A 19,856-nucleotide genomic window follows, 5' to 3' on the forward strand; every position below is an offset into this window, starting at 1 on the left:
GAAGGAAGGAAGGAAGGAAGGAAGGAAGGAAGGAAGGAAGGAAGGAAGGAAGGAAGGAAGGAAGGAAGGAAGGAAGGAAGGGAGGGAGGGAGGGAGGGAGGGAGGGAGGAAGGAAGGAAGGAAGGAAGGAAGGAAGGAAGGAAGGAAGGAAGGAAGGGAGGGAGGGAGGGAGGAAGGAAGGAAGGAAGGAAATGGAGGGGGGGAGGGAGGGAGGAAGGAAGGAAGGAAGGAAGGAAGGAAGGAAGGAAGGAAGGAAGGAAGGAAGGAAGGAAGGAAGGAAGGAAGGAAGGAAGGAAGGAAGGAAAATAGGGCAGGCAGGAGGGAGACAGGGGTAGAAAGAAAGCAACTTTAACTTCAAATGCATTCTCCAAACTGCCAGCTGGCTTGGCTTGGAGAAATGATTTAAAGAGAGAAATGTCTTCTCCAAGCGGACGAATGGGGCAGTGGGGGCATCAAGAGCCACACAATGTGTGTGAAAGAGCCACATGTGCTTCCCAAGCCACAGTTTGGCCACTCCGGTTGTAGAGGTTCTAAACTGCCATGGTAAGTGCTATGCCGTCTTCCAGTGCTGGGGCAGGGGTCACTGCGGATGAGGGAGATTTAGTTGGGAATTTCCTGCCTTGTGCAGGGTGTCGGACTAGAGGCCCCCTGGAGGCAGTGGCGGACTGGGTCTAAAAATATTGGTTTGCTATCATTTAATTTTTGTAAGAAATAAATAAGATTTTCCCAAAATTGCATAAGGAGAAAAAAAGGTATAATTAAAACTTTTGCTATATATATAAAGTGGGGGGGAAAGTGTGTGCGTCTTATGAAGAGAAGGGACGACAGGACGTACCTTCCTCCGGGGGGGGGGGGTCAATCCGCTGCCTCCGCCTCCAATCCCGGTGCTTCCCCCGCGCCTGCCTGCCTGGCTCCAGCTCTGCTTCCAGCAAGATTATGCGTGGGATGGAGAAAGTAGAGAAAGAAGTTCTTTTCTCCCTTTCTCACAATACAAGAACTCGTGGGCATTCGATGATATTGCTGAGCAGTCAGGTTAAAACGGATAAAAGGAAGTCCTTCTTCACCCAAAGGGTGATTAACATGTGGAATTTACTGCCACAGGAGGTGGTGGTGGCTACAAGCATAGACAGCTTCAAGAGGGGATTGGATAAAAGTATGAAGCAGAGGTCCATCAGTGGCTATTTTTTTATATATAAAAATTTTGGCCACTGTGTGACACAGAGTGTTGGACTGGATGGGCCATTGGACTGATCCAACATTGCTTCTCTTATATTCTTATGTGACACAGAGTGTTGGACTGGATGGGGCATTGGCCTGATCCAACAGGGCTTCTCTTATGTTCTTATGTGACACAGAGTGTTGGACTGGACGGGCAATTGGCCTGATCCAAGAGGACTTCTCTTATGTTGCTATGTGACACAGAGTGTTGGACTGGATGTGCCATTGGCCTGATCCAACATGGCTTCTCTTCTGTTCTTCTGTTATGTTCTAGTTCCAGTGATAAAATCAGCAAGAAAGAATTCATTAGGGTTTGTAGAATCCTTTCGGGCTCAAGTGCCGTGTTCTACTGGAGAAAGTTTTTTTCTTCCAGACGTTTCGTTCTCAGCTGCGGAGAACATCCTCAGTGGCGTTGCAGCCGGAGCAGGCGCTCTGACCTTCTTGGTTGCTGTGCTTTGAGAAAGAATTCCCTTGGCATCCCTAATGTTTACACTATGTCAAATGAGGCTAGCATGTTTTTGTTCACATGACTGCTGTCTTCAGTAAAAATCTGCTGAACAGAATTAATTTTTTTTGGGGGGGGGGGGTGAGATCAGGGAGTTTAGTCATTAGTCATTTAGTCATTGCAGTGAGTTGATGACTGTGTCGTTCCTTGGTTAGAAACCTTTAAAGTGACAAAATTAATTTTGGATGTGATTAAATTAAAAAAAAAAAAAGGTTTTGAAGCTGATTAATTCAGATCTTGTGGGAAAAAGGCATCTCTTAAAAAAAAAAAAAAAAAAGGCCATGAAGACAGTATAAAAGCTCTTGTACCGCTACAGCTTTTCACCTTCATCTCTCTCACTCTCTTGCCTCCAACTTCTCTGAGGAGCAGGTAAGTTTGGCTAATGCCCATTCAAACCCTACTGACCGAAGAAAACTGTGAAGACAGTCTTTGTATGCCAGACCTTATACCTTTTTTTTAAACTGATATTCTTGGATGAAAAATCTCTTTGTGGAATTAATCCGCATAGAGCAGGGGTGGCCAACGGTAGCTCTCTAGATGGCTTTTTTTTGCCTACAACTCCCATCAGCCCCAGCCATTGGCCATGCTGGCTGGGGCTGATGGGAGTTGTAGGCAAAAAACATCTGGAGAGCTACTGTTGGCCACCCCTGACATAGAGCATCAGCTATTCTCATGGAACTTCAGCTCCAAGTGTCATATAATGAAAAAAAAAAATGCCAATAGAAGCAGTTCTATTGTGTTATGTAAACAGGTCTAAAAGGCAGCTTTATGAGGGGAGATTCATAGGAATTTGGAATTTCGGATGTCTTTCCATCAAGAGTTGTCAAAACAATATTTGGAATTGCAGTTCCATGAGAATCCCTGGTGATTTCTACCTGGATTCCCATCATACTCACGAAATTCAATAATTCTCTTAATAATTGTGGAGTTCAGCTGGTATATGCTTTTATAGCACAGATCTCCATAGAGTTTATGAAAAAAAAATCATGTTCATGATATTAGTTCTGTTCTTTACTTTATTCTTCCATCGATGTTACTCTGATGTGGCTTAGAGGGCTGCCAAGTCTTCGGTCTGGGCAGGGATTATCTCACCCGGGAGGTACCCAACTCACCAACCCACATTAAGCTGGCACGGGGAACCTCCCTCTACATCACTGGCGCGATGACATCACCTGGAAGTGACATCATCGTGCAGGTGACATTGTGCGGCGACCAATCTAGCAGTTTCCTGGAAAACTCTATGGTTTTTCCCGGACTCTCTAGCCATTCGGGAGGGAAAATTCTGTGGTACGACAGGAACGCAGGGGACTTGGCAACCCTACAGTAGCTTACAATAGGTCAGCCTGTGTGACTTTCCGTCACCTTTCACAATTGACTGCCAGAGGATGCGGTGATGGCCACAGGTATAAAAGGCTAAAGCAAGGAATGATGAGGAGAAAATAGCCGGAGTCCAGCAGCACTTAAAATACTAACAACATTTGTCGCAGAGTGTGAGCTTTCATGAGTCATTGCTCACTTGTTCAGTTACAGAGATAAAGAGGAAAGGCCTATCAGTGTCTAGCAGCCATGATGACTAAAGGGGAAGTAAACCTCCAAATTCCAGGGCTAGGAAGCAAAATTAGGGGAAGGAATTAGCCTCCTTGGCTCCTTTGTTGGCTCTCCAGAGTCCCTTAGTTGGACAGGATGTTCTACTAGATGGATCTCTGGTCTGAGCTATTGGAGCTGCTCTTATGTTTTTAGGCACAGTCTGAAGAAGAGAGGTTGAGGTTGAGGTCAGGGTTGTTTTGTAGAAAAATAGATGGTGGAGCTCATCCAGGGATTTAGGGCTGCCAAACCCCCGGTCCGGGCGGGGATTCCCCGCCCAGGAGGTACTCAAACTGTAGGCCCACATTGGGCCAGTGCAGGGAACCTCCCCCGACATCATTGGCATGATGACATCACCCGGAAGTGACGGCCTCTCTAGGCATTTCCAGGAAAAACTCTATGGTTTTCCCGGACGCTCTAACTATCTGGAAGGGAAAAAACTCTATTGTACCTATTGTCCCTGCCGGGGAAGGCTGGGGACTGGCAACCCTACAGGATTGTTATCTACTATTCAATGGACAAGATGGAGAGGAGGAAGGGGAACCCTTCAGAAGGTTCAGGAGCTGTGCTCCTCTGAGATCCTGCTGAATTTAAGGCCTTTTGAGGGGGGGGGGGGCAGGATTGCTCTCTTTAAGTATTTGAAGGGCTGTCACTTAGAGGAGGGAAGCTGTTCCCATTGGCAGCAGAGGAAAGGACTCACAAGAATGGGTTGCTGTTAAGGGCAGGAAGGTACCAGCTGGATATTGGGGGGTGGGGTGCAGTAAGGATTGTTCAACAGTAGAATCAGCTACCTAGGGAGGTGGTGAGCTCCCCTTCACTGGCAGTCTTTAAGAAGCAGCTGGGCAAACCCTTCAGGGAAGTTCTACGCGGATCCTGCTTTGAGCAGGGGGTTGGACTCGATGGGGACAGTGGATGGACAGTGGCTCAGTGGTAGAGCATCTGCTTGGTAAGCAGAAGGTCCCAAGTTCAATCCCTGGCATCTCCAACTAAAAAGAGTCCAGGCAGATAGGTGTGAAAAACCTCAGCTTCAGACCCTGAAGAGCCGCTGCCAGTCTGAGTAGACAATACTGACCCTCTATCTATGGAGGGTAGTTGGTGGGTTATCTCTGTAACGTGTGTTGTTGTTTTTTTTTTAACTGATGTGCTTCACACTGACTCTCACAGTACTTGTTTGGCATAATATTATTTTCTACTTTTTTTGTATTCTTGCAGACTCACTCACTACCACTCAAAAATGGCTTACTGTGGACCAGCCTTTGCAGTTCCTTCCTGTGCCTCCGCTCCAGCTGTTGGCTTTGGATCAGCAGGTCTTGGTTATAGCGGTCTCCACTCTGGAACATTAGTTGGAGCTGGGTCTCCATCCTTTGCAGTCCCCTCCATAGCCTCTGCTCCAGCCGTTGGTTTTGGATCAGCAAGTCTTGCCCATAACATTGGGGTACCCTCCGCTAGCCTGGGCATTCTCTCCGGGGTCAACCCTTCCTGCATCAACCAGATCCCACCCGCCGAAGTCGTGATCCAGCCACCTCCCGTGGTCATGACCCTCCCAGGACCCATCCTCTCTGCTACCGGGGAACCCGTTTCTGTAGGAGGCAACACTCCATGTGCTGTTAGTTATGGTGGATCTGGCAGAGCACTGTCTGGAGGCAGTCTCGCTTATGGTGGCTTCGGCAGAGGGCTTGCTGGAGGTAGTTTTGGAGGCCGTTTGGGGAGTTCCTGGGGTCGCCGAGGCAGCCTCATCCTGGGGCGCAGAGGCAGCAGCTGCCTTGCCCCTCAGTAAATTCTCGAGGGCTATTTCAATAAGATTCAGAGCAAACTCCTGACATAATAGACTGGACCGCACAATGATCAGTTGAACCTTCTCCATGCACTCTGCACTCTACAACTTCGGAGTTCTCAGCGACTTTCAGTCTCAGGGCCAAACACAGTTTCTTGTCCTTTTGTCTATGGAAGATACTCCATTCTATAAATGCTTTGCTCTGTTTAAAACCTGTCTCTTTGTAAAACTATTCACTCAAATGATTTCTTCGCTGTCCTAATAAATTTTACTTTGCATCATGATATTGAGAGTCTGGGCTTGATTTAACCTAAGAGTCTGTCTGACAATGAACAACCGAGTTCCAGGATCTCTTCCCAAGAGTTGTCCACTGTTGCGCATTTAAAAGTTTTTGGTCAAGGCAGCTTGCAGAATTCCTCAAACTCTGTATCAAAATTTGTAACTGACACAAAGTTATGAGGCAGATGTTTCAGTGATTGGGAGCCAGTTTGGTGTGGTGCTTAAGAGAGGTGGAGTCTAACCTGGGAGAACTGACTTTAATTTCCCGCACGCCTTCACATGCAGCTGCTGGGTGACTTTGGGTCAGGCAGAAGTTCTCTCAAGAGCAGTTCTCGAAAGTGCTCTCTCGGCCTCGCCTACCTCACAGGGTGTCTGTTGTGGGGAGAGGAAGGGAAGGAAATGGTGATCCACACTGAGACTCTTGAGTGAAGGGAAGGGTATCAATCCAACTCTTCCTGCTCCTCCCCCCTCCTCATTCTATCCCTAGTCCTCAAGGTCTTCCTTCCCCCTATATTCATGGTAAAACATGTTCCACTCATGTCTGCGCACACACACACACATCATAATAGTTTGCTGGTCTTGCCCAAAAGCAGCCATATAGAGTTAATTCTGCCCCCCCCCCCACCACCAGCACCCCTAGTCAGAATAAAGAGGCTGACACAGCGGGTTGGGTAAACTGGGCCTCTTTATTAAACATAACTAAACACCAACAAAAAGGCAAGGACTGGAAACTAACAGGACAAGCTCTAGGGTCAGCCTATGACCCCCTTTTGTTCTGCATGGGTGAGCCACCCTGTCCCCAGCACCAGCCCTAGTGTTATGGCTGGTATCGGGCCAGCCAGGCCCCAAAACTCCACCTTCTCTAGGGCAGGCATCATTCCATCAAGAAAGCTCCATCCTCTAAAAGGCTTCATTGTAATCTGCATTCATGACATTGAGCCGTAAAGCCATTTGCTGTTCATACAAACCACATGCACTCAAACTGGTGCTGAACCGCATGTGCTCCCCTGATAAATTCTGTGGCCCGTTGCTCCTCCTGCCAAGCCAGGAGGGGCCGGATTTCTATAGGATGGGCTTTGTTTGGGGTTCTGCTGTCAGTGTTGGGGAATCCAACTGTTTAGTTTCTTACAACTGCAGTTCTGGAAATGAAGGGATTCAGTAACTTTTCTCCACTCTTCAAGGTCATCCTGAGTCTGCTTATTAGTATAAATAAGAGCACTCTTCACAAATGGAGCTGGGCCCAATCACAATGAAGGGGTTTTTTTTTCCCCTGTGTCCACTAGATACTCTAACTGCTGTCAAAATCTGGTGGGAAGATTAGTAGGGAAATACCTGACATTCCAAGGTGGGATGATGGTTGGGTGGTTTTGGCATATTGACAAAGAACCAGGAGTGAATGTTGGGGTTAAGTGTCTTCCTGATGGCCCACCCAGGGTTGCATTGGATATAAACCTTCATCAATGGCTGGACTGGATTACAGATACTTAAGGGTTGCCTAACACTGTTGTTAGCCAAATTTCCCTCAAGAGAGGTAGAATCATAGAGCTGGAACGGACATCCAGAATCATCTAGTTCAACCCCTTGCACAATGCAGGAAACTCACAAATACTTCCCCCTAAATTTACAGGATCTGCATTGCTGTCAGATGGCCATCTAGCCTCTGTTTTAAAACCTCCAAGGAAGTCCACCGCCTCCCGAGGAAGCCTGTGACACTGAGGAACCACTCTAACAGTCAGAAAGTTCTTCCTAAAGTTGAGCCAGAAACTCTTTTGATGTAATTTCAAACCATTGGTTCTGGTTCTGCCTTCTGGGCCCACAGAAAACAATTCCACGCTATCCTCAATATGACAGCCCTTTGGGTACTTGAAGATGGTGATCCCATCACTTCTCAGCCGCCTCCTCTCCAGATCAAACATACCCAGCTCCTTCAACCTTTCTTCATAGGACTTGGTCTCCTACCCCTCACCATCTTTGTCTCCCTCCTCTGGACCCATTGCAGCTTTTCTATATCCTTCTTAAAATGTGGTTTCCCAAACTGCACATTACTCCAGGTGAAGTCTTACCAGAGCAGAGTAAATCGATACCATCACTTCACATGACCTGGACACTATACTTCTATTGATACAGTTCAAAATTGGGGAAAATATTTAGGTAAGCATAGATGGCAAACTATTCGGGGTCAATAACCTATGTATACAGGAGTCAGTCTTCCAAAAAAGGCCCTTTTAAAGAACAAGGTTATTTTATAACTAAAAATAGGTTTTTATTAGAAAAATCACTCAAACACACAAGAAAAACACAATTTTCAGCAATCACATGGTTCTAGGAAAAATAGGCAGGGACATATATAGGGACATATAAGGATGACACAGACAAGGTGATACTATACCTATCAACAGTGAATGAAGGATGATCCTCCAGTGAAGACAGAAAGGGATGGGAGATCCAGAGATGACCAGTGTCACTCACAATAATGGGCCCAAAACTGATCAAGAATTGGCATTCTTATACTCAATTTCATATCCTGAGGCAGGGTCATGTGTTCGGGAACAGCTATCCAGAGGTGGCTCCCAGGAGATAGAAGAAAAGAATTTGATGGGCGATGATAGTTTATTGCGTGGAAACCATATTTTACATGAAAAAGATGGAGTGGTCAATTTAGTGTCAGATCTTTATTTAGAGCCAGTTTGGTGTAGAGGTTAAGTGTGTGGACTCTTATCTGGGAGAACTGGGTTTGATTCCCTACTCCTCCAATTGTAGCTGCTGGAATGACCTTGGGTCAGGCATAGCTCTCACAGAACTTGTCCTTGAAAGGGCAACTTCTATGAGAGCACTCTCAGCCCCACCTGCCTCACAGGGTGTCTCTTGTGGGGAGAGGGAGGTAAAGGAATTTGTGACCACTCAGAGACTCTGAGATTCAGAGTATAGGGTGGGATATAAATCCAATATCATCATCGTCGTCATCATCATCATCCTGCATCACATCCCCTGTCTTTTCTTTCCATTCAAGGTGAGAAGAAGAAGATGTAAAAAAGAGCAGGACCAAATCTTATGGGGCTGCATATTCATATTCCTGCATGCTTTCTGGGACAGGGAAAGTCTGGAACACATTTCTGATTCCAAATAGGAAAAATGGAATAAGAACAATGCCTGAGGCTGAAGGAAAGAGGAGGGGGTAAGGCTAGAAGCGACTGTGTTACCAGGTTTTTTTGGTAGAGAAAGCTTAGCAGGAACTCATTCACATATTAGGTCATGCCTGAAGAAAGAAAGAAAAGAAAGAAAGAAAGAAAGAAAGAAAGAAAGAAAGAAAGAAAGAAAGAAAGAAAGAAAGAAAGAAGGAAGGAAGGAAGGAAGGAAGGAAGGAAGGAAGGAAGGAAGGAAGGAGGGAAGGAGGGAGGGAAGGAAGGAGGGAAGGAAGGAGGGAAGGAAGAAAGGAAGGAAGGAAGGAAGGAAGGAAGGAAGGAAGGAAGGAAGGAAGGAAGGAAGGAAGGAGGGAAAGAAGGAGGGAAGGAAGGAAGGAGGGAAGGAAGGAGGGAAGGAAGGAGGGAAGGAAGGAAGGAAGGAAGGAAGGAAGGAGGGAAGGAAGGAAGGAGGGAAAGAAGGAGGGAAGGAAGGAGGGAAGGAAGGAAGGAAGGAAGGAAGGAGGAAGGAAGGAAGGAGGGAAGGAAGGAAGGAAGGAAGGAAGGAAGGAGGGAAGGAAGGAGGGAAGGAAGGAAGGAAGGAGGGAAGGAAGGAAGGAAGGAAGGAAGGAAGGAAGGAAAGAAGGAAGGAAGGAAGGAAGGAAGGAAGGAGGGAAGGAGGAAGGAAGGAGGGAAGGAGGGAAGGAGAGGAGGAAGGAAGGAAGGAAGGAAGGAGGAAGGAAGAGGAAGGAAGGAAGGAAGGAGGGAAGGAAGGAGGGAAGGAAGGAAGGAGGGAAGGAAAGAAGGAGGGAAGGAAGGAAGGAAGGAAGAAGGAAGGAAGGAAGGAAGGAAGGAAGGAAGGAAGGAAGGAAGGAAGGAAGGTTGTCCTTGAAAGGACAGCTTCTGCCACAGCTCTCTCAGCCCCACTCACCTCACAGGGTGTCTGTTGTGAGGGAGGAAGATAAAGGAGATTCCCCAGCCATCTACACTTTCCTCCCCCCCCCCCCCAGCAAGCCGGGTACTCATTTACCAACCTCGGAAGGATAGAAGGCTGAGTCAACCTCAAGTCAGCTACCTGAAAACCCATGCAGTTCCATCACTCACATCAGTCACCACTTCCAGCCCAGCCTATGAAGCAATCCTGGCTTGGGCACCATTATGCTGTTCCAAGAACAGCTCAGCCTCTCTCCCCGTGGCCTCTGGGAGCAATTAGAAAAGGCGCAGATGCCGTAGTGGAGAAATGATCTCTCTGGGACTTGTCTCCAAACGTGATTGTCTGGAAGCAGTCTGTGCTCGTTCCTTGAAAGGATCTCTTGTAAAGGACGTTGCTGACAAGGAAATCTGTAGAACACCGCCCCCCCCTCCCAAAGATTTTTGCTACATTGGTTTTTTTTAATACTTAAATTTTTATTAATTTTTTCTTAACAACAAAAACATAAAATAATAATATCAACAAAACAATAACAATAAAAGTAATCTTATAGCATACCATCGCATTATAGTTTTTACCTTATAGCGTCAGCTGAGTTAGACAATATCGTCATTCACTTTATCAATAAAAGGAGAAGTGTATGAATTCTTTTGGAATTGAAGAAGAAGAAGAAGAAGATATTGGATTTCTATCCCGCCCTCCACTCCGAAGAGTCTCAGAGCGGCTCACAATCTCCTTTCCCTTCCTCCCCCACAACAGACACCCTGTGAGGTGGGTGGGGCTGGAGAGGGCTCTCACAGCAGCTGCCCTTTCAAGGACAACCTCTGCCAGAGCTATGGCTGACCCAAGGCCATGCTAGCAGGTGCAAGTGGAGGAGTGGGGAACCAAACCCGGTTCTCCCAGATAAGAGCCCGCATACTTAACCACTACACCAAACTGGCTCTCCTTTTGGTGTCTTTCGAAGTACTCGTCTGAATTAACACGGTTAAAGAAAGGAAGCCACTTTCCCACAAAATTGTTTTCTTTATGCTGTAACTCATTAACATAAATTTGTATAGCTAACAGTTACATCGATCTACGCACCAAATGCAGATTTGGAAAAAAAAAATTATTAAGGCAACTCTTAACCTTTTCACTGAATTCCAAATAGGTGAAACCATAATTGGTGCAGACCTGAAATATATTATTTGCCCCAAACTTGAGAAAACACAAACCTGGAGGAAAAGCTACAAAAACTACAGAACTCTTAGATATTTTGGAATCATTTAATCTAGCAGATGTATGGCATCTCCTTAATCCTAATGTTAAACAGTACACATATTATTCTAGTTTATATCACATTCATACAAGAATTGATTATCTTTTTATGACTAAAAGGCTAATCAATCAAGTGCAGGAGTATGATATAGGACCACATATAATTTCGGATCACTCTTAGTTTTACCTTATAGTGTCAGCTGAGTGAGACAATATTGCCATTCGCTTTATCAATAGAAGGAAAAGTTTATGCATTTTTTTTTTGGAATACATCTTTCGAAGTACTCATCTGAATTAACATGGTTAAAAAAAAGGAAGCCACTTTCCCACAAAATTGTTTTCTTTATGCTGTAACTCATTAACATAAATTTGTATAGCTAACTTATCTAAAGCAGCCACTTCCCAAACCTTTGCCATCCATTGTTGGTGTGTGGGAGACACATCTTGCTTCCACTGACATATAATAATAATAATAATAATAATAATAATAATAATAATAATAATAATAATAATAATAATAATAATAATAATAAATAATTTATTTTTATATCCCGCCCTCCCCCGCCAGAGGCGGGCTCAGGGCGGCTCACAGACATGGAAATTCCATGAATTAGATAAAACAATATAAATAACAATTATTAGATATAGTTAATTACATAATAATTTAAAATGAATAAAATAGATAAAAATAGGTGCTATAAAAATACTGTAAGTTGTAATATCCACAAGATGGCTAAATAGCTACACATCAGATTAGCCAGGTTCTGTCTCAAAGGCCAGCTGGAAAAGAAATGTTTTACAAGCCCTGCGGAATTGATTCAGGTCCCGCAGGGCTCGTACCATCTCTGGAAGATGATTCCACCATCGAGGGGCCATTACCGAGAAGGCTTGCTCCCTGGTTGTCTTCAGTCTAGCCTCTCTTGGCCCAGGGATTGTTAGAAGATTCTGAGAGCTAGACCTCAGTGCTCTCTGGGGAACATATTTAGCCACCATATATAAGAATGCTGCTAATTCTTTTTTTTGTTGGACACTATTGAACTAGGCCAATAGTTCAAGAGGATTGATTCTGGAGTGAAAGGGATATCACACTCTACGATGTTGTTTACAGTCTGTGTAATTGTTTTCCAAAAGTTATTTATCCCTGGGCACAGTCACCAACAGTGTAAAAAGGATCCCTCTTGCTTACAGCCTTTCCAGCAATCAGGGAAAGATTTTAAGTGAGATAAGAAAAAGCTTTTTAGGTGTTAAATACCGCCGAGAGACGATTTTATAATTTTGCAGTTTTAAATTTAGTGAGTAAATGGAATACAGAGGGGAAGACCAAATAATTTGCCATTGCTCTAAAGCGAGTGTAATGTTCAATCCTTTTCCCAGGCTTTTTTGCTGACTCGTATTTTCCGTCCAGCCTTTATAATTAAGAAGGTCATAAATAATAGAAGTTAAGGTTCTAGCTTGTTTTGTTTTTTGTTTTTTCCCCAAAATCATTTCAAAAATTGTTAATGGCCTGTCTATTATATCCACAATCTTGGATTATGCAACACATAGTGAATCTGTTGGTATTGGAACCATGGAATAGCAACATTATATTACGTTTCTAATTGTGTCAATTTTTTTTTATTTTTAATAAGGTCCTGTAATTTATATAATTCAGCTTCCCTTCAGATTCTAAAGTCATTGATACCACGTCCCGGAGTAAACGAGGCCTGACCCAAGAAGCTTGCCATAGGTGAAATAGATGGGATTTATACTTTCTTGCATTTATCCCAGATCTTTAATGTTAAAGATAGGTAAGGATTGTTATTGGAGGTGAAGTGTCGATTATTAGGTAGGTTTCAAATAGCTTCCCTCAAATGATCTCCTTCTATATAAGAAGCTTCAATACGGATCCATGCTTTGTCACTGTCATTTGAAGCATACCATAGTACATTTTTAGATCCTGTGAATTTAGAGGGAGGTATTTGTCAGTTTCCTGCATTGTGCGGGGGGTTGGAATAGATGACCCTGGAGGTCCCTTCCAACTCTATAATTCTATGTTGGTGTGACATTCTAGGATTCCACCAAAATTCTGCAGTGGAAGCATAGAGTTTGGGTGCCGTCTTAGAGGTTTGCACTGACACACTGACATCACTTCTATGCTTCTGTCAGAAGTTCGGTGGACTGGGAAATTCATGAAGATTTGAGAGGTGAAGACTGCAGAGGGCCAGAGTCTGAGGAGAAGAAAGACCTCAGTGGGGTGTGATGCCATATAATTTGTTTGTTTGCTTTTTTATAGTATTTATAGCCTACCTTTCCTCTTGGATCAAGGTGGTTTTATCTATCAGAGCAGTCATTGCCTCCAGGGAAGCTTCTCTCCTTTAAGCAGATCATGAGAAAGAGGGTGGGGAAGGGTTTCATCGATGCTTAGTTTTTGTGGCCCTTTCTCACATGCCCAGAGAAATGCTGATTACCACTTTGGAGTCCATCAGCAATTTTTTTTCCAGGCCAGTTTGTCAAAGTATCATGGAGGTTTTTGTCATCTTCTGGGCATGGAGCAGGGGTTGCTGGGGATGTATGTGTGCGTGTGTGGGAAAGGTATTTGTGAAATGATTGCATTGTGCAGAGGGTTGGACTAGATGACCCTGGAGGTCCCTTCCAACTCTATGATTCTATACCCCAGGGGTGGCCAACGGTAGCTCTCCAGATGTTTTTTGCTTACAACTCCCATCAGCCCCAGCCAGCATGACCACCCCTGTTGTACCCTATTCTGATGGGTGATTTTTTTTTCCTTCTTCTTCTTCTCTGTCTTCCTCTCTAGAGAAGGAAGAAAGATCAACAGGCGTGGTCAATGGCGGATTTTTCTCCACAGTAGACTATCTGTGCTTGGTGTGAATGCAATACTGGAGTGATATATGGATTTGTGGACAACTTACCATTCCCTCCATGATGAAGGTTGACTGAAACACCCTGACACATCCTATTCAGGTCGAGAGAAAGAGATTGAGTTTCTAGATGCTCTCAATGACTGTGCTATGAAGCAGATGGTAACAGAACCTACCAGGGGTGGGGCAATCCTGGATTTGGTCCTAAATAATGCCCAAGACTTGGTAAGAGAAGTAAAAGTGATCGCACCGCTTGGGAGCAGTGACCATAGCGTTATTGATTTCACCATTTGTATAAATAGAGAGTTACCCCAAAAGACCAGCACAACCACGTTTAACTTTAAAAGGGGTAAATTCTCTGAGATGAGGAGGCATGTGAAGAAGAAACTGAAAGGAAAGGTAAATACAGTCAAAACCCTTGGGGAAGCTTGGAGGCTATTTAAAACTACAATCCTAGAAGTTCAGATAAAATATATACCACAAGTTAGGAAAGGCACAAGCAGGTATAAGAAAAGGCCTGCATGGTTAACAAACAAAGTAATGGAAGCTGCAAAAGGTAAGAAGAACTCCTTTAAGCTGTGGAAAGCTAGTCCAAGTGAGATTAAAAAAAGGGAACACAGGCTGTGGCAAATCAAATGCAAGACTGTGATCAGGCAGGCAAAAAGGGACTATGAGGAGCATATTGCAAAAAACATAAAGACCAACAATAAAAAAGTGGGGCCCTTGGATGACCAAGGGGTCAAAGGATTACTGAAGGAGGATAGGGAAATGGCTGAGAAGCTGAATGCATTTTTTGCCTCCGTCTTCACTGTGGAAGATGAGAAGTGTCTGCCTGCTCCAGAACCAGTTATTTTGGAAGGGGTGTTGAGAGACCTGAGTCAGACTGAGGTGACAAGAGAGGAAGTCCTACAATTGAAAGACAAATTAAAAACTAATAAGTCACCAGGTCCGGATGGCATACATCCAAGAGTTCTGAAAGAACTCAAAGTTGAACTTGTGGATCTTCTGACAAAAATATGTAATCTTTCATTGAATCTTCCTCCGTTCCTGAGGACTGGAAGGTAGCAAATGTCACCCCCAGATTTAAAAGGGGTTCCAGGGGAGATCTGGGAAATTACAGGCCAGTCAGTCTGACTTCAATACCGAGAAAGTTGGTAGAAACCATTATCAAGGACAGAATGAGTAGGCACATTGATGAACATGAGTTATTGAGGAAGACTCAGCATGGGTTCTGTAAGGGAAGATCTTGCTTCACTAACCTGTTACATTTCTTTGAGGGGGTGAACAAACATGTGGACAAAGGAGACCCAATAGATGTTGTTTACCTTGACTTCCAGAAAGCTTTTGATAAAGTTCCTCATCAAAGGCTCCTTAGAAAGCTCGAGAGTCATGACGTAAAAGGACAGGACCTCTTGTGGATCAAAAACTGGCTAATTAATAGGAAGCAGAGAGTGAGTATAAATGGGCGGTCTTTGCTGGGGAGGACGGTAAGTAATGGGGTGCCGCAGGGCTCAGTACTGGGTCACATGCTCTTTAACTTGTTCATAAATGATTTGGAGTTGGGAGTAAGCAGTGAAGTGGCCAAGTTTGCAGAAGACACTAAATTGTTCAGGGTGGTGAGAACCAGAGAGGGTTGTGAGGCACTCCAAAGGGATGTGTTGAGGCTGGGTGAGTGGGCATCAACGTGGCAGATGAGGTTCAATGTGGCCAAGTGCAAAGTAATGCACATTGGGGACAAAAATCCCAGCTACAAATACAAGTGGATGGGGTGTGAACTGGCAGAGACTAACCAAGATAGAGATCTTGGGGTCGTGGTAGAGAACTCACTGAAAATGTCAAGACAGTGTGCAATTGCAATAAAAAAGGCCAACGCCATACTGGGAATTATTAGGAAGGGAATTGAAAACAAATCAGCCAGTATCATAATGCCCCTGTATAAATCAATGGTGTGGTCTCATTTGGAATACTGTGTGCAGTTCTGGTCACCGCACCTCAAAAAGGATATTATAGCATTGGAAAAAGTCCAGAAAAGGGCAACTAGAATGATTAAAGGGTTGGAACACTTTCCCTATGAAGAAAGGTTAAAACGCTTGGGGCTCTTTAGCTTGGAGAAACGTCGACTTTGGGGTGACATGATAGAGGTTTACAAGATTATGCATGGGATGGAGAAAGTAGAGAAAGAAGAAGTCCTTCTCTCCCTTTCTCACAAGAAAAGAACTCGTGGGCATTCAATGAAATTTCTGAGCAGTCGAGTTAAAACTGATAAAAGGAAGTCCTTCTTCACCCAAAGGGTGATTAACATGTGGAATTCACTGCCACAGGAGGTGGTGGCAGCTACAAACATAGCCAGCTTCAAGAGGGGGTTAGATAAAAATATGGAGCAGAGGTCCATCAGTGGCTATTAGCCAAAGTGTGTGTGTGTGTGTGTGTGTGTATATATATATATAATGTCATAAGAACATAAGAGAAGCCATGTTGGATCAGGCCAATGGCCCATCCAGTCCAACACTCTGTGTCACACAGTGGCCCGAATTTGGATTGTTGATGATAAGACTAACAATGAAGCACAAGCACTTTATCAGATTGGACAAGTTTATTGGACGGGACATTTTTCAATATATAGGTAGGAGCAAAAGGTAGGACCAGAACCAATGAGTTGAAATTTAATCAAAAGAGTTTCTGGCTCAACATTAGGAAGAACTTCATGACTGTTAGAGCGATTCCTCAGTGGAACAGGCTTCCTCCTCGGGAGGTGATTGGCTCTCCTTCCTTTGAGGTTTTTAAGCAGAGGCTAGGTGGTCATCTGACAGCAATGAGGATCCTGTGAGTTGAGGTTGAGGTATTTGGAAGTTTCCTGCATTGTGCAGGGGGTTGGACTAGATGACCCTAGAGCCTTTCCAACTCTATGATTCTATGATTAGGAAGAACTTCCTGACCATTAGAGTGATTCCTCAGTGGAACAGGCTTCCTCCTTAGGAGGTGGTGGGCTCTCTTTCCTTGGAGGTTTTTAAACAGAGGTAGATGGCCATCTGACAGAAATGAGGATCCTGTGAACTGAGGGGGAGGGTATTTGTGAGTTTCCTGCATTGTACAGGGGGTTGGACTAGATGATCCTGGAGGCCTCGTCTAACTCTACAATTGATTCTATCTTTCAATATATTATGAGAATTTGTTAGTTAACAGACCATGGTATCTTTTTGTATACAAGTATCCCTGGAGAAAATGGCTGCTTTGAGGGGTGGAGTCTATGGCATTGTACTCTTCTAAGGCCACTCTCCTGCCCAAATCCCCCCCTCTCCCAGATCCACTCCCAAAGTCTCCAGGTATTTTTCTCCACAGAGGTGGCAACCTCATAGAAAGATTTCTGGTTTGTGACTCCTGTTCTGAGGCATAGTGAAGATACTGCTTATAAAGACATGAGTGGGAAATGTAGCTTTTAGAGGAAGAAGTTTGGGGTTCAGTTTGTGTGTGATGCCCTCTGCTGGAGAATGTCCACCTCTTTTTATGTTTCCCCATTATTATTATTATTTTAAATGTGACTTGTTGAAAGCCACAACCTTTATGCTCGGAAAGATTATTATGCATACATTTTGTAAAATTTCCTGACTGTCCTACATATTCTTTTTCTCTGTCTTAAAGAAACAGATTTATTTAGTTGAAAATTTGCTGACTTTAGTGAACTTTTGTCTCTTAAAAAATTGGACTAGCTTTGTAGGCACTTTTCATGCTGCTTTCCTTATTATATACTTTGATAAAATATCTGTACTGAGCTTTTATCAGCTTCATGAAGTTTTAGTGTTGTTTTAACTGGTTGGTTTGTGATTTTGATAACATTTGGGATTTTATTCGGTAGTATTCGGTAGGTGGTTAGGTAGGTAAGTAAGTAGGTTTATTGTGGCACCAGGCTAGTATAAAGTGATTTTATTATTTTCTTTCCTGTTTGGATGGGCCATTGGCCTGATCCAACATGGCTTCTCTTATGTTCTTATGTGTTTCACAGAGTGTTGGACGGGATGGGCCATTGGCCTGATCCAACATGGCTTCTCTTATATTCTTATGACCATTCTTTTCTTGAGACTTTGGCTGCATTCACATAACACTAAATACTGCATTTTGCAACTGGATTTTTGCTATCTTCCACAGTAAAACACATTATTTAGTGCAGTGTGGTGGCCCCCAAAAGGTTTTGTACATCAGAGCGGGTCATACTAAGCCTGCTTCAGTGGGAAAGGCGGGATATAAATTGAATAAACTAAACTAAACCAAACTAAGTTAAGCTAAGTTTATGCTGCCAGGCAACTCCACCAGGACTACCAACAGATTGTAAATTATTGTGTCTTATCGTTTTATATCTGAAACTGAGATGTTGGTTTCATTTTGATTGTTCGCCGCCCTGAGTCTGTTTGGAATGGACGGGATATAAATGGAAAGTAAATAAATAAATAAAAGCTAGGTGGGCCAATGACCTTGGATGGTGAAAGACAACGTCATATAGCCAGTATGGCTCAGTTGTTACTGTGTTGGACTACTAGGGTCTAGGAGGATAAGGAAAGGAAAGGTCCCCTGTGCAAGCACCAGTCGTTTCCGACTCTGGGGTGACGTTGCTTTCACAACGTTTTAACGACAGACTTTTTACGGGGTGGTTGGCCATCACCTTCCCTAGTCTAGGAGACTCAGCTTCTGTTCTAGAGTTGCCAATCCCCCATCTTGGATGCCCTCCCCCAGCTTCAGGGTCATCAGAAAATGTAGGGGGGAGGGAAATGTCTGCTGGGCACTCCATTATTCCCTACAGAGACCGATTCCCATAGGGTATAATGGAGAATTGATCTGCAGATATCTGGGGCTTTGGGAAGGGGTGTTTTAAGGTAGAGACACCAAATTTTCAGCATAGAATCTGATGCCTCTCCTCAAAACACCCTCCAAGTTTCCAAAAGAATTGGACCATGGGGTCCAATCCTATGAGCCCCCAAACAAAGTGCCCCCATCCTTCATTATTTCCAATGGAAGGAAGGCATTTAAACGCACAGTCCCTTTAAATGTGATTGCCTGAACTCCCTTTGGAGTTCAATTATGCTTGTCACAACCTTGCTCCTAGCTCCACCCCCAGTGTCTCTTGGCTTCACCCCCAAAGTCCTCAGATTTTTTTTTTCTTGAATTGTACCTGGCAACCCGATTCAAATCCCCATCCACGCCATGGAAACTTTCTTGGTGATGTTGTTCCTTGTCTTTCTCTGTTAGCCTAACCTACCTCACTGGATGGTTGTTGTGAGGATAAAATGGAAGAGGAATGATGTTGCAGGTCGTACCCGCAGAGCTTCTATGTTAGCACGTTTCAATGTGTTGCTTTCTGCAGTACTTCATGGGAGGTTTCTGAAGATCCTTGACATGCATAGGCCATGTGATTGTGGAAGAAAGGAAGTAGAAAGTATAGAGCATGTTCTTCGGTATTGTGATTATTACTCTGACGTTTGTGTTAAGTATTTAGATTGGTTGTTAGTGGATTTAAAGGCCAGTCTGATAACTATAAATCCCTTTTTCTTCTTTCCTCAAAAACACACTGTAACTATTGAATTGGTGGCAATTTTTTCCCCGAATCTGGCTTTAAAATTGTGTGATTTGTTTTAATTGTATTAAGTACTCCTTATCTCCTGTAGAGCAGCCCCATGGCGCAGAGTGGTAATGCTGCAGTACTGCAGTCCGAGCTGTCTGCTCATGACCTGAGTTTGATCCTGGCGGAAGCTGGGTTCAGGTAGCCGGCTCAAGGTTGACTCAGCCTTCCTTTCTTCCAAGGTTGGTCAAATGAGTACCCAGTTTGCTGGGGGTAAAGTGTAGATGACTGGGGAAGGCAATGGCAAATGACCCCATAAAAAGTCTGCCATGAAAATGTTGTGAAAGTAATGTCACCCCAGAGTCGGAAATGACTGGTGCTTGCACAGGGGACTACCTTTTTATTTCTTGTATACTTCTTAGTGTATAATTCTGTGATGAAATCAGGAACTTAGCCTGAGTAGCTGGGGAACAGGCTTGCAGCTATTGGCTGAAAAGTTGCCCTAGCAATGAAAAAGTAACAGAATGAGGCTTGCTTAGCAGCAGAAACACCTCAGGATTTAGCTGAGGAGCCTTTGAGAGAAGTCTTCAGAGAAGGGAATTGAAAACAAATCAGCCAGTATCATAATGCCCCTGTATAAATCGATGGTGCGGTCTCATTTGGAGTACTGTGTGCAGTTCTGGTCGCCGCACCTCAAAAAGGATATTATAGCATTGGAGAAAGTCCAGAAAAGGGCAACTAGAATGATTAAATGGCTGGAATACTTTCCCTATGAAGAAAGGT

General features: G+C 44.1%; 1 protein-coding gene across 1 annotated transcript; it reads left to right on the forward strand.

Annotated features, from left to right (window-relative positions):
• Window positions 1-4,541: 4,541 nt before the first annotated feature.
• On the forward strand, window positions 4,542-5,084 carry LOC132588599 (scale keratin-like). The gene has a single exon (XM_060261034.1). It carries the CDS (start codon window positions 4,542-4,544, stop codon window positions 5,082-5,084), a length of 543 nt encoding a protein of 180 aa, XP_060117017.1.
• Window positions 5,085-19,856: the final 14,772 nt, after the last annotated feature.

Source organism: Heteronotia binoei, chromosome 1 (genome assembly GCF_032191835.1).
Source record: "Heteronotia binoei isolate CCM8104 ecotype False Entrance Well chromosome 1, APGP_CSIRO_Hbin_v1, whole genome shotgun sequence".
NCBI classification, from domain to species: domain Eukaryota; kingdom Metazoa; phylum Chordata; class Lepidosauria; order Squamata; family Gekkonidae; genus Heteronotia; species Heteronotia binoei.

What these genes read in the sequence shown, in the direction of transcription:
- LOC132588599 (XM_060261034.1), top strand. Translation starts at nt 4,542, where the DNA reads ATGGCTTACTGTGGACCAGCCTTTGCAGTTCCTTCCTGTGCCTCCGCT.